General features: G+C 45.4%; 1 protein-coding gene across 2 annotated transcripts in view; it reads left to right on the forward strand.

Moving 5' to 3' along the window:
• The first annotated feature begins 9197 nt into the window (after positions 1–9197).
• Positions 9198–26317, forward strand: part of KCNJ5 (potassium inwardly rectifying channel subfamily J member 5) — a 78915-nt gene continuing 61795 nt past the window's right edge. For both annotated transcript variants that reach the window (XM_054049500.1, XM_054049499.1), the window contains exons 1-2: positions 9198–9621; positions 19393–20339. In XM_054049500.1, coding sequence (XP_053905475.1) covers positions 19400–20339 — 940 coding nt within the window. In that variant the 5' untranslated portion in view covers positions 9198–9621; positions 19393–19399. The remainder of the gene's footprint in view (positions 9622–19392; positions 20340–26317) is intronic.

Here is a 26317-nt window from a genome sequence, read left to right on the forward strand (position 1 = left end):
AACCACGGTTGCAAAATGAAACCTATCCTTGACAGCTAGCATTAGCCTGCCCAGTGATTCAAGGAGCCAAGCTAACATTTGAATGCTCTGCTATCTTTATCTCCAGGGATGTATTAGGAGATGGATAAGTTCCACTCGCAAGCAACAGTTTCTGAGTCGTAGCAGAGGCTGTCATGTGCCAAAGGCCAGGTACATGGTAATGTTAATGTCTGTTGCATTTGGTAACCTCCCATCTATAAAGAACTGGCTTAGAGTCAATCTCTTCCTGAGGTGCATTCACAGCTCCTGTCAACTTTGGTACGGGGAGGGAGGGAGACACACAGGCACACACACACGTGCTAAGGGCAGAAATCATCCCTGACTCTTCAGAAACCTCAAGTGCCCTAGGAGATCACCGGTTCCTGTAGTAAAAGACAGAACTTCACTATGGGAATACATTGCATTTTGTTCCCGGGTAGCATTCCTCTTTTCCAGTTGTACATGGCTGTCACTGAGGCAGAAATTTGCCCTATGCTAGTGCAAGCTGTATGCACCACGTAAATCCCATAAACGTGGAAGGGTGCATAGGCTTGTGCATGGGGTGGAAGTCACACAGACTGATCTAGCCCATATGGTGTTCAAAATGGTGTCCTCTACCTCTTCCACTCACACTCTGTCTCTGGGACTCCAGAGAGCAGCACGATGTAGCATTCAATACACAGACCTATCAGCCAGCACTTCTGAGTCCCAATCCCAACCCTGCAATGGTCTTTCCTCTTTAGCCCTGGTCACATCACTTAGTCTGTCTGACTCTATTTCCCCATCTGCAGAAAGGGAAGGCTAAGCACCTTGCATAAATACTACAGTATTAATCAAAATTGAGTGAGTGTAGATTGTAGTTATACCACTACTTCACAAGTGTTGCAAAAATTAATGCTTGTATACTGGTAAGTACTGTTAATCTTTTAAGGTGAAATTCACCTGTGTGCAGAGGACCATCACAAGGTCTATATGCCACTTGAACCCTCATGTTAGGGACCTGGTGCCTTTCTGGAAAATATGCTTTAGTCAAACATAAGTTATAGGGCTATTAGGAATAACTGGATGAAATTCTCTGGCCTGTATTACACAGAAGGTCACACTAAGTGATCTATTGGTGCCTTCTGGCCTTAAAACCAGGGACTTCAGTGGTGCTTAATCTTTGTGCTGGGTGAATTTCACCCCAAATCAATATGTATTCAGTGGGCACTACTGCCTCATTGGTGAGGGAAACATAGTTTCCTCAACGTCCCCCTCCCTCCACCCCCCAAATGCAATTCCTTTTGACAGTTATTTATTTGAACTATGTATGAATGTCTTAGCTGGAAACATTCATCAGTCTATGGTACTTTTGAAATATTAATGTATTTTTATTGTGTATTTTATTTCTTCTTTACAGTCATTTATGTGCTGCTGCTGGGCCAGGGGATTCTTTCATGCATTTATAAATGTTAAATTTTGCTGCATGGCCTGGAAATACATTCTTGAAATGGTTCCCTTAAGTCCGAAGTTGCTTGAAAAAACTGCTGGGAATGTTCCCAATCAGGGCCAGCTCTGGCTTTTTGGCCGCCCCAAGCGCACGCCAAAAAAAAAAAAAAAAAACCTTTGGCGCGGCCGGAGCGCGGGTGCAGGGGACCGGCTGAGGGGGAGGGAGCGGGCGGGAGAGAGAGATAAACCTTGAACAGCAACAAAGTCTGTGGCACCTTATAGACTAACAGACGTATTGGAGCATAAGCTTTTGTGGGTGAATACCCACTTCGTCAGACGCATGTCTGACATCAGATGTGCATCTGACAAAGTGGGTATTCACCCATGAAAGCTTACGCTCCAATACGTCTGTTAGTCTATAAGGTGCCACAGGACTTTGTCGCTTTTTACAGCTCTAGCCTAACATGGCTACCCCTCTGATACTTGAAACCATAAACAGTGTAAAATGGGGCTTACTAATGTACATTGTATGTAGCACCTGATGGCCTAAGGAAGGATGGTCCTGTGGCTAGGGCAGTAACTGGGCTTTAAGACGGCTGGGTTCAGTTCCCCGCTCTACTACAAACTCTGTGACCTTGGTTAGGCCCAGATCTTCAAAAATATTTAGGTGCCCAACTCCCACTGAAAACATCTACATCCCTTTGATCTGGGCCTTAGTCTGTCTGTACCGGAATTTTCCATCTGTAAAATGGCAGTAAGAGCACTGTCTATCTCACAAGGGCATTGTGAGGATAACTACATTACAGACTGGAAGGCACTCTACATGCTACAAGAATTAGGTCCATATATATACCTTCATATAGACAGGACAGAGAGGTGGAACCCATCTTATAGGAAGTGGCTAAAGAGCTGGAATTGGTTGGATCCGAGGAGCAAGTCAAGGAGGAGAACCCAGGGTGAGCTGGAAGGTGAAAGTTTATGCAAATAAAGTACCCAGATGAAAGAACCAACAAACTTACTCTTGTCAGTGATTGCTTTGAATCCTGGCAACCTAGGGAGGAAATTCAATCTATTTTCATAAAGTTGTTCACATTATTGCACTGCTGCTAATGCGTTTTTGTCTTTGTGCTCATAAACATTGATAGCTAGACAGCCCTAGAGACCAAAGTCATGGCTTATCCATAGAACGTGTTCTACGCAAACAGTGCAAGCGTACACACCCACACAATGTGCCTCAGCCCTGGGCCATAGGGACACCACTACGGCTGCGAGGGGAGCTCACGCTCCATTCGCTTCTCTGCTGAGTCAGCAAAACGAGGGTCTAAGAGGTGTTGAGCATGAGGGGGGTTGAGTTAGGAATTGGACTGAAACTAACACACTTGTGAGTGACCAAACCATTAAAAAATATCAAGTTTAGATCATTGTTGTTTGGCCTGGATTCATACCAGACAACGGTCCTGTATATCTTTAGGAAGAACTGTCTATTTCCCTAGGTTAACATTAGCTTCTCATTACCATATCAAAGGCAGTGCAGGCAGACTCCTCCACTTGTTCCTTAGCAGAGGTGGGTGGAACACTGGGAGTTCTGATTCTCAGGGATTGCTACAGAAACTTTTTTCTTTCCCTGGTCTGCTCACGTTCCTGTCTTCCGAGTTTCACTTGGAGTTTGAGGATGGAAGGAGTCCCAAAGCACGGAGCAACCTTGAGCCAAAGAAGTTGACTGCTACTTAGTTTTCAGTCACTTAGCTGAGATTCCTGTGAGCTTCATTGAAACCTCAGTCTCATTCAAGTGCATTGAGGGAGATGGGAGTTGGAAATGATGCTTTAAGAGTCCAGTGCTGATTCTTCTGACCCTTTTCTACCCCCCCCCACCCAATATGATGCCAGGTTAATGGCTGACAAATGGGGAGTGACATCCATAGTTCCTGGAGACCAAATTACATAACAAATTAAAATGCCCCCTGAAGGCACCAGTACTCTCCTATCCCTGTGCTAGATGTGAAGCCGCAGACAGATGCAGCTGACTCAGAGCAAGCTATAGATCCTGTCATTGGTGCCCATGAAAGAGACAGATTTGAACAATATCCCTTATGGGTAATAAGACAGTCTATCCTCATCAAGGGGGATGTGTGATTGAGCCTTGGGAGAGGGGGGGTATATTGCCCATCTCCACGAAGGCTCATAAAAATTTGGCCACAGCATTTGAATTCTACAGGAATCAGAATAAACCAAAACTGGTGTTTGTGATTGATTTTTGGAGACTTTTATTTTTTATTTTTATTTCCTCAGAGCTATTTACTTTTACCAAAACAATGCTAAGGGTTGTTCTGTAATGCTATTTTCACCTTCCAGCAACTAAAAGTTCCATGATCTTCCACAATTTCAGCCCTATAAATGGCTCCCTGAGGCCTTTACAAAATGAAACACACACATTGGCATTGGGGTGCACACCTAATAAAGCTGAGAGATGAGATCGATCCCGTATTTGGCACAACCCCATTGCTATCACTTATTTAATAGAATGTAGCCTCGGGCAGCCAAAATACCCAGAGAAAGGGTCAGATTCTGGTCTCTTGCTGGTGTAAATTGGGAGTGACTCCATTGAAATCAGTGGAAAACTCCCCGAATTTACACCAATGTAAGTGAGCAGAGAATCAAGCCCAAAGAATCCAAACTTTGTTCATATGTTCCCACATCCAGTGGTTAAAGTAGAGAAATGGACTCTGAAAGGCCATTAATGTGGATTGAAACAGGACACCTAGCTCTGATTGTATAAGACAATGGGGTGGGTGGAATTGTGGGGCAATGTGACTTCCCCAAGCCAGGGATTAAAGCAGGAGCTGTGCTAGTCCATGCTCCCATTCATTTTAACTTCTATCTCCTCCCCCCGCCCCCCATGCCCCGCAACCCACCCCATCACTATTTGTGGGCAAAGATGAGTATCAACACCACATAGCACCAGCAGATGGCGCTGCCTGTTAATCACTAGAGCTTCAGTCTCTGGACAGGGAAAAGGTGGGAACCAGCTCGAAAGATGGAAGGTTTTTATTTTAACTGTCTGAAAAGCAGTCACACGTCGCTCATGCAAAACAGTGTGAATTAGGCTGGCTGGTCGGAGTCCAGTTGTAGGTGGGAAGGGACCCTCGTCCCAGAAAGAGCTCTATCATTGGTCCGCTTGTCGGCATTTTCAGTAGAGAGCCCGAGGACTGGATGGGCCATCGAGCCTGCATCCCACTCTCACCCTTAAAGGGGGTCCCTTCAGTTCGGAGTTGAGGTGTGTTGGTGGGGGATGTAATGGGGCAAGCACGTCTTCATGCTGCACATGCCCTCTTGGCTCTGTGGATATAAAGGACCCCGCGCTCCACAGCAGTCAGTCTGGCAGCTTTCCCTAGCACGAAAAGTCATTTCAAATTTTATTGAAAGGTTTTTTAGAAAGAAGCAGAGCTGATGCCTGTGTGAAGGTGACACCATCCTCAGTGCTGTGCTGGAAACAGCTCCCGGAGCCATGTCCTGGTCCCAAAAGAGGCAGAGCCAGCGCTCCATCCCCGCTAGGAACTTGCTCTCCGAGAACATAAACAACTCCTGCCACAGAACAAAAGGGGAGGCACTGCAAAGGTAAGTGATTTTATTTTACATAAAATCTCATAGGATTAAGAATGTGGGGTCAGCTGGATACAGACATATCCTGTCTGTGAGATTTCTGGTGTGAGATCTTGCTTCACCTGTATCAAGACTTCAGGAGGTTCCCGCTCCTTTGATATGCTGTCTGTGACATTCCGCCTACCGCAGAGGAGTTGCCTCTTTCTGCAGCATATCTAGCCAGGGTGGGCTGGCCTCTATCATCAAAAGTCAAGGGTCACACATGCATAATGCAAACTATTCAGTGTTAATGCAAGGAATGTGCAAAGGTTGTCTTTAATGAACATTGATCCCTGCATATACAACACTTGCATTCTTCCTGATATGTGGGGGAGGGGTTGCTCTACTCGGGGCCTGTTGGTGGGAAAGCTCTGTCTTCTGCACCCATGGCTTTCTTACTCCCAGGGCTGATGGTTCCAATTCAATGTAGCTGCCATGGAGAGGGTGGGGAGGTTATGATCATGCAGGACAATGCTCAGGTACTAGAACTTGAACCGGTCTGATGGAGGGATTTTGAAGGTAAAGGTTGATACCTTGAATTCAGCCATGTATTGAATGGTAAGTCAGTGCGGAGAGCGGAGCGCTGGGCAGATGGGTTCTCCATGGCCTGTGTTGCTGCATGGATGGGTTACTGCGTTCTGCACTAATTGTAATAAAAGTGGGCAGCCTTTACAGAGCATTTCGGCAACGAGCCATGGCAATTCGCACACTTGCCACCTCCAGGCGGCAGTCTGAATCAGACAGGAGGGGGCAGTGTCCTCTTGCTAGCTGTAGATGGGAAAAAGACATTTCATAGCTGTGGTATTTTATATATCCAGAAGCTGTGGACCATGTTAATAATCTGAAGGCAGATGCCCTCAAAGGAGGCCGACATTTACAGAGGTGAATGCCCAAAAGTATCCGCTCCACCCTAACTCATCCAATTCCCATTTGCTTTAAGCCTCTCCTAAACTGAACTGTGTGATTAGGTCTCCCCACGAATCATTTCCCAGTTGTTCCTCAAATACCTGGACCCACTTCTTCTTATCCAGTTTTTGATGTCTCCCAAACATGTCTAATTAATAGGTATCATTAGATACCATCTAATGTAGGTATCATTGCTCAGCATTTTTTCCAATAGGCTAAGTTTGACTTTAAATGCGATAATCAGATCATTTAGGCCCCAAACAAAGGTTTCTGTAAGCTAATAACCTCATACTTCATGCATCCCGTTTTTGATGGCATCATAAGGAAAGACATGGACCTAGATGGTAAAAGGAGGTCTTGCTGTGAAGAACATGCCCAGCAGATGTTAAATCTCAGAAGGGACAACACTGATCTCTTGTTTTCTGACAGGTGGGATTTCTAACTTCTAGCCTAATAATAACCGGAGATTTTTCATTAACAGTGCTTTTAAAAACTCTCTGGAAACAGCTTTGTTATTGGTGGTGCATGGATTTAAAGAGTCCTCCGCAAGTGTTTGCATCCCAGACATCACAGCACTGGCCTAGTGCATGAATGCCAAGAAGTGCAACTGACTAGTCTCATTGTCTAAGCAGTGTGAAATGCAAAAAGTAACATTCTTTCACTTTTACTGGTCCTAAAACATTGGTAATGAGGCTGGTAAGGAAGTGAGTTTAAGTACATGATTTTGAAACCCGAGTGACCCTCTGATCCTCGTTTACTGAGTTTTATTTAAAGCTGCAAGTATTTCCTATTGATTAGTGTGGCCAACACTTTTTGAAGTTTCAAAACTGATACTATTCCAGACTGGCTGTGGGTTGAATAAGAAGGGGTTTATGCATTGCACACTAGAGTGGGATTTTCCATTTTGCAAGAAATTCCAAAACTTCCCCCCAAAAAATCGGTCTGAAACAGAACACAAACAAATATTGAAATTTCCCACAAACTGAAATTCTGGGGGGGAAATCATTTTGGATCAATCAAACTGTTCCATTTTGGTAAAACTGAAATGTTTCATTTCAACTTTGACTTTTTATGTTATTTTATATAAAATACAAAATTTTAAGCAATTGAAACCAAAGGTTGTTTCAAAACAGAAAATGGGAACATTACATTCCAGGATTTTTCCAAATGAAATGTTGTCAAAATCAACATACTTCTGCAAAATGTTCTGCTTTTAATGAATTGGCATTTTCTAAAGGAAAAATGTTTGTTGGAAAATGTCCGACCAAGGCCAAATTCAGGATTGATTTATAAATAAAGGCACCCGCCCTTCCACTGTTTGTTTCTCTTAGACCACTTACCAGCTGCTACCAATGTGTAACGGAGTTTCAACTGGTATAACTTACATACAAGATATAAGAAGGTGTAAATGAAAGTAGGGTGGGGGTTCTTACCTTGACCATCTTATACGTTCCCTGGGCCTTTAGCACGTGCCTCATGCCAGCTTAGACTTCTATGCAACTCCCTTTGACTCATACCCACTTGCTAATGTGTAGCTTACAACTCAGTACATGTCTGAACTTGGCCGACTGCATCTGAGTGTCAGGGAAAGTCTATCTAGCTCCATCCTGAGCTCCCTGTAGACTGACTTATACTCACTTGTGAATTTGGCCCTTAGTCCCTGCAGGTCCCTGCTAGAAAACCAGAGATCAGGATTTCCTTTCAGAGGTAATATCTCCTGGGCATGTTCTTCACATCAAGACCACCTAGGCCCACATCTTTCCTTATGATGCCATTGAACCTGGGATTAATGCACATGACATTTACACTTTGGATGAGGGAGCACTTTTTTCTGGTGCCCGCTAACGTTTGGCAGCAACAAAGAGGAGTTAAATAGCACAAGGGAAATGTATCCATGTGGACTGGGAGACTGAGAGCCAGTTGCCCGGCAGCTAAGCTCTGACAAGCAGCAGTAGCACACGCCCACACAAAATTCTCACTGCTGGCCAAACCAACAAACAATGGCCAAGGTTTGGGAGGTTTGCAAACAGAGCAAAATGCTTTTCCATCCTGCCTCAACAATTTTGCAAGGAAAAAAAAGGGAAGTTGGGCATGGGGCGGAAGGGAGCAGCGCAACTTTTATTCATTGCTGCAAACGTGATGACATGATCTGACTTTCCACTGGAGAAAATTCCTGGTTTTGCTCAGGGGAGTTTGCAAGTTTGGTGCGAAAGCAGCAGGAGGGATGCTGCCAGGCACGGCAGAGGTGTGTCAGCAGGGCTATGTGGGGATAGAATGACTGGAATAACAGTGAGTGCAGACGCTCAGGCGCGAGATGCATTGAGAGAGACGCATGTGAGCCCAGGACTAAAAAACGAAGTGGGGTTCTGGGGCTAGGATTGAGGAGCACAATGGGGAAGCTTGTGCTGGCGTGACTTGTTCTGTGGCTAACCTTCAGTCTCCAGGCCTCAGTCAAACACCTGCAACTGGCATGACATTTGCTTGCCAGAAGATAAAATCTCCTATTAAACCTAGTGGGACTGCTCGTGATATTCTCAGATGAAGGCTATACAAATCAAAGCCAAGAAAGCAAGCAGGCCAGGGGGAGCATGGGGAACGTGCCTCTTGATCCAGCTGGACCAGAGGGAACCCCCGCTGCAGGGCGAGTCTTTGCGCAACAATCTGATAGTTGACGTGCAAAAGCCAAGCTCCAGATAAATCACTCTCTCCCTGTCTCCTCCCTCTTTCCACTCCTTGATCCATCCCAGAAGAGAAACCCACTGTGCTTTTCACAGCACTGATGAACACACACGAGTTCTCTGAAAGCTCTGCAGCGCTCCAGCTACTGCATTTCCCCTTCCCTTCCCTTTTAAGATCTGCCTTTGTTTGCATGATTTAAAAAAAAAATACCAGCACAACAGAGGAGGGCACAGGAAACGGGGGAGCTCAGAACCTTGCAGACAGACAGGGGTGCTGCATATGCATTGGGTCGCAGACACGCACAGAATTAGCAGGGCGAGCAAAGACCATGCAGTTGATAGGGGAGCACAATATCCTTTGCATTTTGCCAAGGAAATGAAGGAGCCTCTTATTTCCCCCAACCCCTCCCCAGACTGGCCTATTGTGTGCAAAGACGTGGCCCAAACCCCTCCCTCGCCTCGCTGCTTTCACTCTCAGCCACCTTTCCCTTTCCTGTTCATTCAGAACAGATGATGCTCCTGATCACATGTGCACAGCTCTTCTCCCTCCTCCCTTCCCCGGCCCTTTAAGTAGCTTTATTACTCGGAGAATTCATTTGTACTACACACAGCCAGAGAGAGAGAGCAGGCAAAGGGAGGGAGATTTAACAGGCAAAAGTAGCACCATGGTCTGGGGAACCATGGCATCTCTGTCAGAGCCAGCAAAGGCCTGGGATGGCTAGGGGCAGAGGATGTGTGCACTTAAATCCACAGCACAACATAAATGTTCTGTAATACCAGGCAGGAGGCGGTAGGGTGGGAAGAGCCTGGGATAAGAAGACCCCAATGCTTTGGTGATGGCATGGACCGGACGCCCTTCCAGCGACTGTTTTTACCTTCCTCCCAGTTCTGTCTCCACTGGATCCCCCAAAAGCATAAGGGAGCAAGACTGATGCAGAGCCATTGTTAGCAAGTAAGTTACCCTATTGTTTATTTGCTTCCCATCTCTCTCTCTCTCTCTCTCTCTCTCTCTCTTCTCTGGCTGCTGCCCAGAAGGCAGGAGGACTTCAGTGGACCGGTTCCTCGGTCAGCCAAGCATAAGGATGCTCTACCCAGCCGCGTGAGGGAGACAGTGGGTAAATAGGTGCTGTCTAACTGCCAGGGGACTATTGGGAAAGATGGGAGCCGGATTCTGATCTGGGACACGCCATTGTCACTTTGAGAAGAGTGTTGTGAGGGTAAATTGTGAGGCACCCCCATACTATGTTAATCGGCATTGTATAAGGACCAGAGAGAGAGGAGCTGCCCAGCCCTGGAGCCAATGGAGCGACTCTGGGTTTGCACCTGGGGTTAAAGGTTAAACTGTAAATTTAGGGCATTTACTGTTTCATTTGGGGTTCAAAGAGCAGCTGGAGTTTAGCTTCTGCTTTGTTGTTGTTGTTATTAATGCGAATCTTTGAAGTGCATGAGGCTGCTTAGTGCCTGGGGAATCCCAGTTGGTTCTGTGGACATATGTGGCCATGCCGCATATCAGGGTGGCCTATTTGTCAGCTGTCTGAGGTGATTGCCCAAGGCACTCTGACTCCCCCGGCTTGGCAGTTTTCCAGCATGCTGGACTGACTTAATGTCCTAACTTTTATTCAATCTATTTTTCACTCCTTGGTGAACTGTGTGTCATGAGCCTCCTGGGAACCGGCAAAGCTCTAACACTTCTGAGCCAGTTCCCAGCAGAATCATGTCTTAGGGCTAATCACAGGACTGACTGATCAGCAGTCGGAGCCAGCTTGATTTGTTTGGGGTTGACCCAGGGTGGAACGTCAGGGACCAGGGTCTGAGCTGGCCTTTACTGGGTTGGTTAATTAGTATTATTATTCAATATTTGTATTACTGGAGCTCCTAGGGGCCCTGGTTATAAACCAGGACCCCACTGTGCTAGGTGCTGTACATACACAGAACAAAAGGGTGGTCCTTCCCCTAAAGAGCTGACAATCTGGCTTCCCAGCTCTGAAATCCTGCTAGCAAACAGAGCCTGCGCCCTAGATAAGGAAATTATTTTGTGCTAGGACTGTAGTGGAACAAGCTTGAGGGTGGGGAGAAGTGAAATTGGACCTTCGCACTAGCTCTCCACCGTGAATTGGCCAGTCCAGACAGCTAGAGAGGATCTAAGTAAGTTTTGTGTCATTCAGATAAGCGTGTCTAGAAGTGGGGCAGGCTGTCTAACTTCTTGGGCTCAATTCTCCTCCCCCTCGCTCTGAATTCCATCAGTGATCCCAGGCTCAGAAGTCTTCCAGCCCAGTTGCGCAGCCCCGGGATCTTTGAAGAGTCCAGAGAAGCAGGCAGGATTCTAAGTGCTGATCCAAGCCAAATCTCTGAACCTTTTAACGTTAGAGATAGCCCTTTCCTGTTGGTCTAAAGAGCCGCCCAGACGTTTGCAGTAAAATCTGGGTTCCATCTGCACCTTGACACTTAACCAGTTATGTAACCTTGGGCAGGTCACTTCACCTGTCTGTACCTCAGTTTCCCCCTCTGTGAAATGGGGTTAACAGTACCATCCTATCTCACTGGGTGGCGGGGGGGGGGTTGCTTAGCCAGTTCATCTTTGAAATCCTCAGAAGGAAGATGCTGTAGAAGTGCTAAGCAGTGGTCATATTATCGTCCGTTTTCCAAGCAGGAACAGGATTATACAGTGACTCTTGATTACTGTTGGGGATGGGAGAATTGAATAATATATGTGCTCAACAGCAGAAGTATTTGTGCCTGGGTTTCCCCATAGCCTGGGTAGGGGAACGCCTTAACCCGGTTCTCTCTTGGGGCATCCAGAGAACATGAACTGCCAGTAACCGGATGATGGTCAGTAAGTCACGATGAGCTGGGAGATGGGGCATTGGCAGCCCCCCAAAGACATCAGAAGGGCAACAGGCATTCCCAGAAGTAGATAGTGGGACAAGTGTATGGGAAGCGGAGCTGCTTCAGGGAGAGCCCAGTCCTGGGGAGAGCCGCTTCCTTGGAATAACGCTGGATCAAATAGGCTTATTTTCAGGTTTGGTTTCAGGTTTGGTTTATATCATCAACTGAATATTAGCGAGTCAGTTAAGGATCTCTGAACATCAGCGTATGCCTGCATCCCTCATCATACTATGTTTTATTCACACTCCCCACTTAGTTATTTTGTACTAATTACATTCCCCCATCCACCCCTTCCAATATTTACACTCCCACTAAGCCAGTCATTATACCAGGCAATATATGCTCCCTGGTCTTTATATTATGGTAACTACATGCTCGCCGGTCATTATTTTATATAAAACAGCACTTGCTCTGTTAATTCACAGGCTGCTTGCAGGGTCATTAGAACAGCTCATAAAGCATTTCCCAGTCTCTATCTTTTGTGAAAAATACAATTGTTTTGTTTTTCATTAAAATGTTAGCTCCTTTGCTGTATTTTTATTAGACTAACCTCAGTATATTTGTAATACACCCACAAGTTTGTATTTTACATATGATTTTTCATGCTTTAATTCCTGCTGGAAAAATGCATTCACAGCCCCCTCCTACTCTCCACAAAGCTGGCATAAATAGAAATAAAATAACAGGTTTTATTTTTTTAGTTTATTCCATTTTTCAAAAAGCTAGCAGTAAAAACAGAATTTTTAACCCCTAGCAATCAAAATAAGATGTCAATTTGTTCTGTCTCATAGAAGGACAACGGTCAGAGTCTCTGCTGGTGTGAATGGGCTTGACTCCATTAAATCTGATGGAGCTGCAATTGTTTACACCAGCTGTGGATTTGGCCCCTAGTCTAATTAGGCAGAGGCCATTATTGGTGTAAAATTTTCTGAAGCAGTTCTGGTGAAAAAGCCCTATCTAATTTAGTGGGTATGAGATGCTGTAGAAAGCTCTGTAGAAATTACTCTAAAAATCTATAGGATTTCATAGAGAATGATTACAAGTTTCGCTGAGCAACTGAAGTTGTCTATAGTAGGAGTATCACTCAATTAAATTGTATATAGGATAGTTCAGAAAACCTTTCTGCCATTGAATCACTGTTTGGTCTTGGGCCAGGTATTCTGTGCCTCCGTTTTAGCCATCTGGGACGTTGGTTCAGTACTGACTTAAAAGTAAGCGTCACCTATTCAACAATCAACACCACTTCCCATGGCAACGTGGGCAACTTTCCATGACCACATGCACTTGGAATTCCCTTGCTCTCCCCTACCGATACCAATCAGTCCTGACCCTGCTTGCAGGTGAGAGCTAAGGGGCTCTTTGCAGAAGATGGTGTGAATACAGATCATTAGCTAGAGCTGTATTTATACAACTCTGAAATCCATTGGGCATTCTGTATGAAGATAATATATGATCAGCTGAAGTTATGTGATCAATTGTTCTTCATGTTCACTGAAGGTAGGACAAAGAGTTATGGGCTTAATCTGCAGCAAAGGAGATTTAGGTTAGATATTAGAGAAAACTTTCTAACTCTCAGGGTAGTTAAGCTCTGGAATAGGCTTCCAAGGGAGGTTGTAGAATCCGCATCACTGGAGGTTTCTAAGAACAGGTTGGACAAACACCCGTCAAGGATGGTCTAGGTTTACGTGGTCCTGACTCAGCGCAGGAGGGAGGTCCCTTCTCCATGGGGTACAGGAGATGTTGCCTTTCTTTTTCAAAACAATTTTCAGCCATACAAGAAACCGTGAGGCTTTTATTCAGTGGAAGGAAAGGAGAGAGGGCCAGTGTTCAAGACACTATCCTCAAATTTGGGAGTTCTGGGTTCAAGTCCTTGCTCTGACACAGGCCTCCTGTGTGACTTTGGGCAAGTCCTTTAGCCTCTCTGTGCCTCAGTTCCCCCTCTGTCAAATGGGATGTATAGCATTTCCCAGCCTCACAGGGGTATTGGGAGGATAAATGCATTGAAATGGCGAGGTGCTCAAACACTATGGCAACGGGGCCATATTGGAACCTGACTGAGGACAAAAGAGTTCTGGAATATTAACATGCTGATCATCCAGGGTTTGGCGGAGGGCTAGACAGGCAGGAAGCATACTGACAAAGAAGTGTAACTACCCATAAACCTCGTCTCTCCCCTTATTCTGCCAACTTTCTGCCCAGAGAAATTTTCTTACTACCCATTTTCTGAAAGACCGAACAGCCTGTGTTACAATATTCCTAAGCATAACAAACTCTGAGCAGACAAGCAGTCATCAACCTGGCTCTGTAACAAGCAGCAAAGCCATCTCACTTCCTTTGGTAGCTGCCCAACTAATCATCAATCAGCCCCCTTTTGTTTCCGTGGGTAGGTATCTCCTGCAGCCCCAGAGGGATTTTATTGTAAGTTGGCACTCAGTTTTGTCAATGTGTTAGAAAAGTGATCCTTCCAAGCTAATGAAAACTCAGAGGAAATGAAAGGAACCTTGATACTTTGGTGCTGAGTGAGATTACACTTTAAAAAGGAATTATTGGGCGGGAGAAGAGAGAGAGACAAGGTAATTCAGCGTCTATGCTTTGAACCGCATGTTTATCGCTGAAGTGCTGTCAGTTTCCCTCCTATATAGTTTTTCTTACATGTTTTGCCTTGTCTATTAATAACAACAGAGTAGCTCTTACACAGTATTTTTCATCCATAGATCTCAAAGCACTTTACAAAGGAAGCAGGTCTCATTAGCTCCATTTTACAGATAGGGAAATGGAAGCATAGGGAAAAGAATTGATTTACTCAAAGTCGGTTGGGTTGGTCTGTTTCTCCCATGTACTTTCACTTAGGTTCTACAGACAGATTCACCCTCATGAAGAACAGGCAATAAATGAAATAAGTGAATGGAAAGCTACCTTCTTTCAGGGAAATAAAGATCCATTTGGCAATAATCATCTCTCTAGCATGCATCCACTACCCAATAGATTTGCAAGGGCCAGCCCTCCCTAATGGCATTCCTCCATTCCACCCTGGCTTCTGCTCAGTTTGCCTTCTCTGAACTCTTCTGTTTCAATTCATTTGCCTGCAAATCTATCTGTTATCTGTTCCTGGTGATAGGGATCCACCTCTATGGGCCTCCTTCAGTCAGGTACTTTACTTTGATTGCTGTGATGTAACAAGAAGGGACTCTGCATCTCAGATTGAGGGCTATGGCTGCATTCGATGTGGCAGAGGGACAGCAAAAGAACAGCTCTTTCAGCAATAATCATTCCATCAGAGTGTTTATCCAGCAGTCTATTACTGTACCTGACTGACTGCCTGTCCCTCTGCCCTGGCCTCTCTCTCAGACTCCATTCCTGTATTGTTATTGTGCAGCCTGGCTTCTACGGCTTTGAAGTGATCGAATTTAGAATGAGGCATAGTGCAGACAGGTGCAGCATCCACACAGCTCTGCTGGTGCACCACAGTCCTGACCTGCAGAACCCCTTGATATTCCAGTCCGGGGCTCCACGCAGCTCTGCTAATGCACGTCAATCCAAACTTGCAGAACCAGCCCTCTGCTCCCATGCAACTACCAGTGCGTCTCAGTCCTGATCTACATTGCAGCTCCCCAGCCCACTATTCCAAACCCCTCTGGAACAGAGATTGGCAGTTCTGCTCCCTAAGGGGTGGTAGTTTTATAAATATAAACGTCTTATGGTTAGTGCACAGACGGTTCACATGGCTGTGGAAGGTTTTGAACGATATGTTTCTGTTAAGGAAAAACCAATTTGACTTACCATTGTAATAAGGTGACAAAAAGGGATTTGTTTAGATTTTCTTTCTGTTTTTATGATTCTCTGGATTCTCACACAATACATTGCCAGATTATTATTATTATTATTTATTATATTATACAAACAATTCCCACAGTGCCTAAAGGCATCAGCCATGATTAAGATCCCACCATGCTAGCACTGTACAAACACCTGTTAAGGAACAGTCCCAAAGGGTTATGAGTCCGACTGCCAAGACAGAAGAAAGGGTGGAAGAAAGGAAGAGGTATAATCCCCACTTTATAAAGAGGGAACTAAGGCACAAAGAGATTAAGTGATTTAACCAAGGTCACGTATGAAGCCTCTAGCAGAGGTAAAAATTGAACCTAGCTCTCCTGAGTCCTGTCTCTTTTTGCCTTAACCATAAGGCCATCCTTCCCCTCCAAGAAAAATGTTAAACCTGTCCCTATTGAAGTTAATGATGAAATCCCCATTGCCATTAATGAAATCTGGATTTGACATAAATTCTTCACAAGAAAAAAAAATTAACCCTGCTAAGAAAACAGAAGTCCGCTCTTGACTTTTTGGGGGTGTTTGTTTCGGGGGGAGGAGGTACAAGAGGTACATCGACTCTGTATGGAAGCAGCCATGGGAAAATGATGCCCTCTGAAGTTCATCTAAAAGCCATCTCGTTCTATTTCAGCAAACCTAAGATCCTTTCCCTTAGTGCCCCCTCCTCTCCTCAAGTCTGGCATCTGCACAAAAGCTGAGCGATACCGAGAAGCCTGATAAAAGGCCTCTTTGCCGAACTGATAATGCACCGACTCTCATCTCCTTTTGCAGCAGCTCCGGCAGCCTGTCTAAAAGGAGTATGTGGCTTTGTACAAAAGTGACATTTTTATTACCCTGGCCTTGTTTAACCAAGGACAGTAAATGCCAGTGAAACATAGTGGTACCTGTGACTGACCATCAGAGGCAGTTCCAATCTCTGAATCTACTGCTAGAGAGAGAGCAGTGCTTCACAAACTGAAGGCTAATTCTCCCTTGCCTGCTTGCACTCAATTACCATTAACCAGGGGGGATGTGTGTGCATGGGGAGGGTAGTTATGTCTGTGGAATAAAGGAGGAATTCAAACTTATATCTGTACTGTTCTCCCTTTTTACTATATGTTATGTTGACAAATGGGCGATTTCAAACCTCTGTGGTCAGGGGAGGTTCCCTACAAGACTTACAATGATATTTGCCTAGTTTTATAAATAGAAGTAGTGTTAATCCCCCATTTTACAGATGGGAACTGAGCCTCTGAGAGGGGAAGCAATTTGCTCAAGGTTACAAGTCGGTCATGGACAGAGCCAGGAATAGAACCCAGGTTGGTCTCTTGATTCCTAACCCTGTGCTCTAACTGCTAGATCATGCTTCCTCCTTTAAGAAGAGGAATTAATCTCCTACATGAAGAGGACTGTGATCGATTACTTGTATCACTCAGCTAGAAGAGACTTAAACTGCACCAGAGGAAATGAAGGTTAAATATTAGGACAAATTCTAATTACAGTGAAATGGGCAGTACAGTTCACCTGCAACAGGCAACACTTCTGCTTTGAGGGCTCTCTTTTAAGTATCCCCAAGATTTCCCGAACAATTTCACTTGACCTGTAGTTAAAGACCAGCTGTCCTAGCAACCAATTTTTGCCAGTCCCCTGAGTGCTTTTGCTTATGGCAGGTTTCAATGTCCTTTCATTAACAGCTAGTCTCTCCAGGCTGTTTTGCACGAGACAGGGTTGCAGGGATTTTTGATTTCTGGCCAGATTTTGATCTTTTCCTGTCTTGCATTGTATAGAATCTGATCGCTCATATCTGTGTCTTGGGCTATGCCGTGCTCTTTTTCAGTGTCACTGACAGCAGAATTTCACTTCCCATACCCTTAACAACTAAAACTATTGTCTTTAGTACAGTTTCTTTTTTGACTGAAATCATGCACAAATTTGCCTACAAAGTGGATACTTTTTTTTTCCTTTCCACACCCCTCAAGCAACCAGAACCTGTTTTGGTTTTTAGGTTTCAATAATTAGGGTTTTAGATTAATAAAAAAAAGGGGGGCAAGCAAAGAAAGAATAAAGGGAAAGTCTCTATCCAGTGTGTTTTTTCTGCACCTATCTCCACTGCACTGAACCACTGTTTCTATGCAGATTCTCCACTGACGTGCACCTGCCACTGGCATTTACAAAGGGTGGGTAAACGGACCCTGCCATTCTGACACCCACACTGGGCACAGATGTCAATGGACACGCATTATGCAAGGCGGCAGAGAATCAGACCTGACATTGCAAGAGAGTTAAAGGGGCAGTACACAGAAAACATTAGGCTAATAGCTACATAGCTCACTCTGCCACCAGTCATCACCAGGCAGGCTCTGCAATGCTGGGTATTCTGATGCTTCAGTGCTGGGAGGGGCAGGAGAGTTTGGTAAATGATGGCAGAGGAGAAGTTAGGTCCAGCAGCCCACTGGCTATAGCTGCAGTAACGGTATTTTTCTTCTCCCCCTTTGCAGAGGGGGACACCTGGTGGCAGTAACATCTCCCTTTCATGTGCTTCCTTCTCCCGTATAGGAAAAACTCTGCTGAGGGAGCCAACTTGCCATCACTGGGACTAGAACCCAGGTCTTCTAGACTCTCAATCTCTTACTCCAACTACAAAGGCAGGTTGTTATCTTGGCTCAGGTAACTGGTCAATCACTGGCACCCATGCTGTAGTGAACCAGTAGACGTGGCTCCATCAATAAACTCTGGCTGCTTTTTGGAAATGCTGCTTTTGGTTGATTTATGTAGCTTTGATACAAGGGGTAAGAGAAATTCCCTGCTGGGAATTGCAGAACTGGCTGCAATACAGTGGAAGCAGAAATTCGCTGCCTCGTTTATTTGTCTTTCGGCTTCCTTCCCACCCACCCTTAATACTTTTTTATATTGAAAAACTGAAACCACTTTGCTCAGCCTTAAGCTTTGTCTTTCCCAAGACACTCTTAATTGTATCTCTGTACCTCTTCCCATTCGCAGATGCATAAGAAGATTAAAGATAGAACTGTAATAGATTTGGTTAGGTTTTAATAAGATTTGCTAAGGACACTGCAGAGAGCGCATATCATGGAGAATGTTGCTACTCTTTCTCTTTGATATACTGAAGGCTTCTTAGGCAGCTCTGCACAGGAAACTCTTTCTCTTCCCTGAGTTTGAAGATGGAATTCTTGATTTTCAGTAGAAGAAATAGTTTCCATTAAAGAAAGCAATATCTACTTTATCATTTTAATGTTCGGTGAAGATGATTTTACATTGTTACCTGACAGGAGTGTCGGGCGCTCATATCATCATCTGTTTATAATTAGTCAAGAAAAGATTTTGACAAAGACCATGGGCCTTTTAGAAGAGATCTAAGAAACTAAATTTTCAAAAGTGACTAGTGATTTTGGGTACCTAACTTGAGTTGCCTTCAAGGGCGTCTGATTTGCCGAAGGTTGGTGTTCGGCACTTTCTGTAAACCAACCCCTTCAAGGTCTCTTAAGTTGAGCCCCAAAAATTGAGGCACCAGAAATCATGAGTCCCTTTGGAAAATGTCCAAATTGTCTTCACTTCTCATCCCTCCCTGCCTTGTATAAAAGAAGCCTAAAGAGCTTTCATTTAAAAAAAAAAAAAAAAGTATTGACCCAAATCCGTAACAAGGTAAGTGCAAACTTACTACCAAGGGAAAGGGGCCATTCAAAGCAAGTAGTTCACCACTCCTGCTTCACTCCATTAGCATTCTCTATAAATGAGGTAATGATAAAGGTGTTAAATAATTACTTCTCATTATTTAACCTTAAAAGAGGCATCAAAAATAATACCAGAAGAAGGGAATGGCCCTACCAAAAAGCTCTTCTCATGCAGGATGCACTTGTGCCCAGCATTCTATGATTAGGAGACAAAGCTTTTCAATATGGTGTCGATGTTGCACAGTGTGCTATCACCCCTTTGTGTAATCTGACAGCAGCACTGGTTTGGCAAAGCTATTTTCCCGATGTCTTAAATGTTGTTTCCTTTTACCCTGCCCTAGCCCAACTATGGCTGGAGATTCTAGGATCTTCATGAACCAGGACATGGAAATTGGAGTCACACCCATGGATCCCAAGAAGTTTCCCAGACAGCCGCGGGACTATGTCCCTATCGCCACTGACCGAACCCGTCTCCTGGCAGCAGAAATCAAGAAGCCGCGCCAGCGTTACATGGAGAAGAGTGGCAAATGCAATGTGCACCATGGAAATGTCCATGAAACCTACCGGTACCTTAGCGACCTCTTCACTACTCTGGTGGACCTCAAGTGGCGCTTTAACCTCCTTGTCTTTACCATGGTTTATACGGTCACATGGTTGTTTTTTGGGTTCATTTGGTGGCTTATTGCCTACATCCGGGGAGATCTGGACCATCTCGAAGATGAGAACTGGATCCCCTGTGTTGAAAATCTCAGTGGATTTGTCTCCGCGTTTCTGTTTTCCATTGAGACCGAGACCACAATTGGGTACGGCTACAGGGTTATCACTGAAAAGTGCCCCGAGGGCATCATACTGCTCCTGATTCAGGCTATTCTAGGCTCCATTGTCAATGCGTTCATGGTAGGGTGCATGTTTGTCAAAATCAGCCAACCAAAGAAAAGGGCCGAGACCCTCATGTTTTCCAACAATGCAGTGATTTCTATCAGGGATGAGAAGCTCTGTCTAATGTTCCGGGTCGGGGACCTGCGGAATTCCCACATTGTTGAGGCTTCCATTAGAGCCAAGTTGATCAAGTCCAAACAGACCAAAGAAGGGGAGTTTATTCCCTTGAACCAAACGGACATCAACGTGGGCTTTGATACGGGGGACGACAGGCTATTCCTGGTTTCACCACTCATCATCTCACATGAAATCAACGAGAAGAGCCCCTTCTGGGAGATGTCCCGTGCCCAGCTGGAGAAGGAGGAGTTTGAAATCGTGGTCATCTTGGAAGGAATGGTCGAAGCAACAGGTAAGCTTTGCCAAAAATAACCAGCACAGAGCAAAAAGACAATGCAGCTGGCATTAAAATGTCAACATTTGCCAATGACACCTTGGCTAAGAATATGGTCTTTGTCCCCCGCTCCTCCTAGGGGCTGGTCCATATAAGTGAGATGAGTCTTATACAGCTTCTAAATACAAGAGGGGGTTCTGTGTGACATCACACTAAGCATGGGAGGGGGACCCAGTTTGGGGAGAAGTAAGAATGCCCATGTACTTTGTCCACAACTCAAAGCAAACCTGGACTTTCAATGTTCCAAAGTGTTTGGCTAAAAGGCCATCTCTGGCTCCCACCCAGAGGGAGCTAAAGGGGAGCTTCTGTGGCCCTCTACCAACACTCTCTTCTTAACTGTGTAGTACGTATGGTGGTCTAGTAGTTAGGGTGATGGGCTGGTTTTTAAGAGACCTGAGTTTGATTCCTGATATTCTTTTGCTGGAAGCCATTAGCCAGAAGCTGGAGATGGATCACTTGATGATTACCTTTTCTGTTCATTCCCTCTGGGGCACCTGACATTGGCCAGTGTTGGAAGACAGGATCCTGGGCTGCGTGGACCTTTGATCTAACCAGTATGGCTGTTTTTATGTTTTAGCTCCAATAGTTGTGACTGAGGCATTTAGTTCTGTAAGTCCTGGGTTCAACCCCAACTGTTGTCATAGTTCTATCCTGTATTTAAAATAGGCTATGATTGAGCTATTTTAGATCTCTATTGTTACTGTTCAGTGATGATCCCTCTGCCGTCAGTCACCACTCTGATGGAGGATGAGAAGGGCAGATATTTGTTACACTTTACATTTTCACCAGCTGGGTTAAACTAAACGTTTCAGAAGCATAGCAGCTTTCTTGTGTGTGTCAAGCATAATCATTAGGTGTGTTGGAACAACAGGTGCAGAGCTGGAGTTAAATGGGGATTATTATGTTCTAGTCTGGAATAGTCTCCCAAGGGAACTGGTGGGAGGTTTGTTGCCTAGGTCATTTTAAACCGGACTGAGCAAAGCACAGGGGTATACGCTGTAGGAAACTATCAACTCTCCACTAGCTAGAAGTGACCTAATTAGAGAGGGGGCCCAACAGTCACAGGGTCCTGATTTTGAATACTCCCATGTTCAGCCTGTTTTGGATCTGAGGGTTTGGTTGGGGACCTCATCTTTTGACTATGGGTCTTTTTCCATCTCTTGTGTCTAATAATCTATTTAAAACCAAGAATTCTGGTAGAATCTCTATATACCAAGTACTGGTTGCGATATAGGACAGAACTGGCCAAAAACTGGATTGAGGGTCAGTAGTCTAAAATGGCACTCGTAATGAATATTAATTTGTATTTACTTTATTTGCATGTATGTAGTATATCCCATGATACATTATAGGTACATGATAAAAGACACTTGATTTCTTCACAAACCTCTTTACAATTATACGGAAAATACATCTCAATGAGGATCAGAGAGAGAATATGTACAGATCATTTCCCCCCTATGACAGTACAACCACCTCTAGGTGGAATGTAGCAGCCATTAAACAGCACAGAACAGCACCATGTAACAGATAGGATGGGAGAGATATGGCTGGCTGAGCTTTCTTTCCACGCCAAAGCCTCATTGCACATGGATGTGTGGTGCCAAATCTGCAGCTAAAAGCAGTGCTGACTTTCTCAAGGTGAGTTTGAAGAGGGTGCAGAGAGACAGAAAACAGACAAGGGTTATGCATTGTCATCGGGTGTCACCCAGTGTCAATCAATTGAGTGCCAGTGTCCTCCCAGGGATAGGTGTTCCCGGACAGTTCTTCCCAAAACTGGAATGCAAAAGTATTTGTAGCACAACATGAAATTATTCGGTGTCTTTAAATCCCTGTCTCACTTTCCAGCAAGTATGAGAAGGCAGATGCATAAGGGAGTCCTTTTAGATCAGAGGGGCTGGAAACAGTCTGAACTCCCTGGAACACAAGAAGTGACTACTTTTTGGCTACTGTAACATCTGTTCCTGATGATTCCCTATGCAACACTAAATATACATGCACCCATTTTCTAGGGCAAATTGTTTGTGGAGTGCTCTGTGTAAGGTGGAAAGAGTGTCTCTCTCACCAACAGAAGTGGGTCCGGTAAAAGATGTCATTTCACCCACCTTGTCTCTCTAACATCCTGGGGCCGACACAGCTACAATACTGCATACAAGTTGTCTCCATGTCATTTTCTTCCTACCTCACCTTAATAGCTGGCATCACGCTAAGCATGGAAGGGGGACCCAGTATGGGGAGAAGAACTCCCGTGTGCTTTGTCAAAGCAAACTTGGACTTTCAACATTCTGAAGTGTTTGGCTAAAGGCCCATCTTCATCTCCCACCCAGAGGGAGCTGGAGGAGAGCATCTGGGGCCCTCTACCCAACACTCTCTTCTTAACGGTGTGTTTGGCACCGTGACCTAGTAGTTAGGGTAGTGAACTGGGTTTTAAGAGACCTGGGTTTGATTCTTGGCATACTTCTGCTGGAGGCCCCTGGGTCTCTATTTCTGGCTAGTCTGCTGACTCTCGGTGTAACCTTTGGTCCATAAAGTAACCTTTCTGAGACCCAGTATCAGATGGGGAAAATGCCTGCCTACCCCACCCCAGGGGTGCTCTGAGTATTAAAGTGCTGGGTGAGTTGTGAAGGGCAGGGCAGGTCTTTCAATGCTCCCTGGAATAGGGTAGGGGTATCTGCAGCCATGTCTGTCCTCAGGGTAGCCTGTAAGGGGCACTACCCAGCCAGCAGCATGGGGCGTTAGGAATTAAGTCCCAACTGGGGAATTCAGAGTTGGCTCAGTGAGGCTGGGAAGCAGAGATGCACCTGAGCCTTGGTAAGTTCAGGGCCTTAGAGTGTGGTTGGGCTAATATCAGGAGAGATGAAGGCATTGTTATCTAGAAGCAAGGACCAAGCCTTCTGGAGGCAGAAGAGCCACCGTTAGTATTGTGCATTTATAGGAAGATCAGCCTTTTGGTGTTTAAGGGGTTAAGCCACAGGAGAGGACTGAGGCTGGTGACTGGGATGAGTTTGGGGGGAAGGGTTAGCCCTGTACAGATGGACTCTGAAATGCCAGAGAGGGCTTTTTAACTTAATCTGAGTCCCCTGCAAAGTTTCTCTCCCTGCCCCAGTGTTACTATCATGCCTTACTGGTGGTGCTTGAATGGGCTGCAGTTATTCCTGATTCTTAAAACAACCTTCACCATACCACTTGGTGCTTTAGCTTCCAAGTTTAAGGGGGCTAGGGCTGGAAAACCTAACTTCTATGAAATTCGCCCCTCCCTCCCTGGTGGCATTCAAGAGCCACTTCTGCGGCCCCCAGAGATACCTGTTAGCATAATTGTGTCAGGAATACGCAAATGGACAAATAAGCAGGTTTTTAACCAATCAAACGCTAATTAAATATGACTACATTGTGCCTTGACCCTGCCAAATCTCTGAGCACAGACAGTCCCAGAGATGGGAGAGCACTGGCTGCCTATTTCAGAGTGTGCTTTAGCACAGATGCAAGCAACCCGCTGGTGAAAATTGGCAGAGCTACGTGGGGTTCACTGGAGCTGGTCCAAGAGTTCCAACCGTCCCACTCAATCAGCTGCAAACGGGTTTGATTACTTCCCGTTTATGGCTATCATGCCGTTCGCCTCCAGGGGGCTCCATAATTCCCTAGAACCGGGGTTCTCAACCCTTGGGTCAGGACCCAACATTGGGTCACCAGAATGTTTCAAGGGGGCATGTGGCAGCTTCTATCCCATGGGGCTGGCTGGGTTCGCCTCCCTGCTCCACGCACTGCAATCTCTTGGGTCCCAGCACCACTCAAGTTTGGCCCAGCCGTCAAAATGATGGGAGCCCGGGTAGGCCAAATTTGAGTGAGTGGCTCTGCAACATCATCAGCCAGGTCACAGCTCCACTCACACAAATTTGGTCCAATCAGGCTGCCGGGGACAAACCTGAGCAGTGGTGCAGCCACGGAGATTGCACCGCATGGATCGGAGAGCCTAGTCCGCCCCGCAGCATAGGAGCTGCAGGAGCCCCTTTGTGGGGTGAGTGCCGGGCAGGATGCAAGCCCCCGCTCTCCCCACACACACACAGGGGACAGGACCTGACCAAAACCACACCAGGGTTTCCAACCTCAGACTATTTGCTGGGTCGCGCTATAAACATTTACAAATGGGTCCTGAGCCCCAAAAAGGTTGAGAATCACTGGCCTAGAAGGTTTTACTCCAAGAACTCACAGCAAGAGTCACCTACCGGGGCAGACTTTGCTGCAACAGGGCCTAGAGGAAGACGATCCCTCAAACCGCTGGATCCCAGACCATCCCTGGCTTTCAAATTATCAGCCACACCTCAAAAGCAAACAGGACACCAGGACAAAGACAAGCACAGGTGGTGCCCCCAGCTTCTTTCCTTGGTCTTCGGGTGGGTAGCGGCCCTCAGCAATAGCTGCAGCTTCCAAGCAGAGTTTGAGGGTAGTCCTGAATCGATTACATGGCAGCAGTGTAACCTATTTGCAATGCATGCAAGGGCTAATGTAGCATTACTAGGGTGTATTCTTTTACCCGCGGTATATTGTAGAGATAAGCCAATATGCAGATCTGGATGCGAATATTACCAAAGCTCATGAGAATTGGAATGGCAGATTCTGCTTAGAGACCATATCTAGTGTATTGGGCTGTAGTGTCATGTGTTGGTCGTGTGTCTCATTGGTGTAAGAGTGCCGTAGAATAACACTATGTTATAGCTACTTGCAATCCGGGCCCAATTTTCCACTCATTTACAGCAGTGTAAAACAAAAGTCAAATCAAGTGCCTTGCCTAGGCACTCTTGCACATTATAAAAAATAACAGCATTTCAGGGTGTTATAGAGGACAGCGATTGATAATGGAATTTTATTTGGTAGTCCTGGGTTGGCTGATATCAAAGAGAGCCCTGCATTGCAGTTGGAGGTTAATACCTAGAAGTACCTCAGTGGCCCAAGGCCCATTTCACCATCACAAATTAGCACCATCAAGTCCTGGTTGAATAGATACCCTGTGGCTTTAGTCTGTACTTCCTCTGACAAAAAGCTCAGCCACTGCTAATGATGTGCAAAAGGAAGTCATTACCAGTAACAACCTCAAAATGAAAAGCATGGCAGAGGAATTGGATTGCTTTACAAATGGACTCCTCTCCCAGTGGGATTGCCCAGACCTGGGTGTAATGACATTAAGGAGCTTGGAGCTATGGAAATTAATTACTCCTATCTCAGGAGACAGTGGCGTATCTGCTGTTAAACCCAAAAGATGGAGCTGGAAGAGCCCTTCCCGCTGGGTCTAGGGCTGGGCGGACGTCAGAGTGCGCCAAGGTTTGACTAAAGCATTCAGAATCCAGGTGGCTTTCTGTATGGCTCATGCATAGCGTGGTGGGGAGACATCTCACCAGAACAGGGTGTCCTGAAATAATGCAGTGTGTATCTCTAGTTTGGAGCTTTTGCTAAGACTGCCCAGAAATGAGCATATGCTCAAATAAATTTGTTAGTCTCTAAGGTGCCACAAGTACTCCTGTTCTTTTTGCCCAGGAATGGTCATCCTTGTGATTTTTGTGAGATGAACTCCTGTTATTAGGAACTGAATGAAGGTCCTCAATTTAGAATATTGCATAGACAAATGAACAATACTTGGTCCCTGTTAATGTAACTGGATACCTTTTTTTTTTTTTTTTTTTTGCTGGCTATGTGTATTATTCCCTGATTTACTGCTTTTGCTTGACATGGGTGGCATTCTAAGCTAGTGCAGTGACAAAGTTAGTCCTGTTACAGCTGACTGCTAGGTACAATATTTATACAGGTGGCCTGATATTTGGAGATGAGGCTAGAACCTGTCAGTGGTAGATAGGTTGATGTTGTAGAGACCAGACCTAATGAAATGAACGCTGCAGACAGGCATATTAATAATTGGTTTACTTTTGGTTTACATGGAAGCTTAT

This window comes from Malaclemys terrapin, chromosome 15 (assembly GCF_027887155.1).
Source record: "Malaclemys terrapin pileata isolate rMalTer1 chromosome 15, rMalTer1.hap1, whole genome shotgun sequence".
Taxonomy (NCBI): domain Eukaryota; kingdom Metazoa; phylum Chordata; order Testudines; family Emydidae; genus Malaclemys; species Malaclemys terrapin.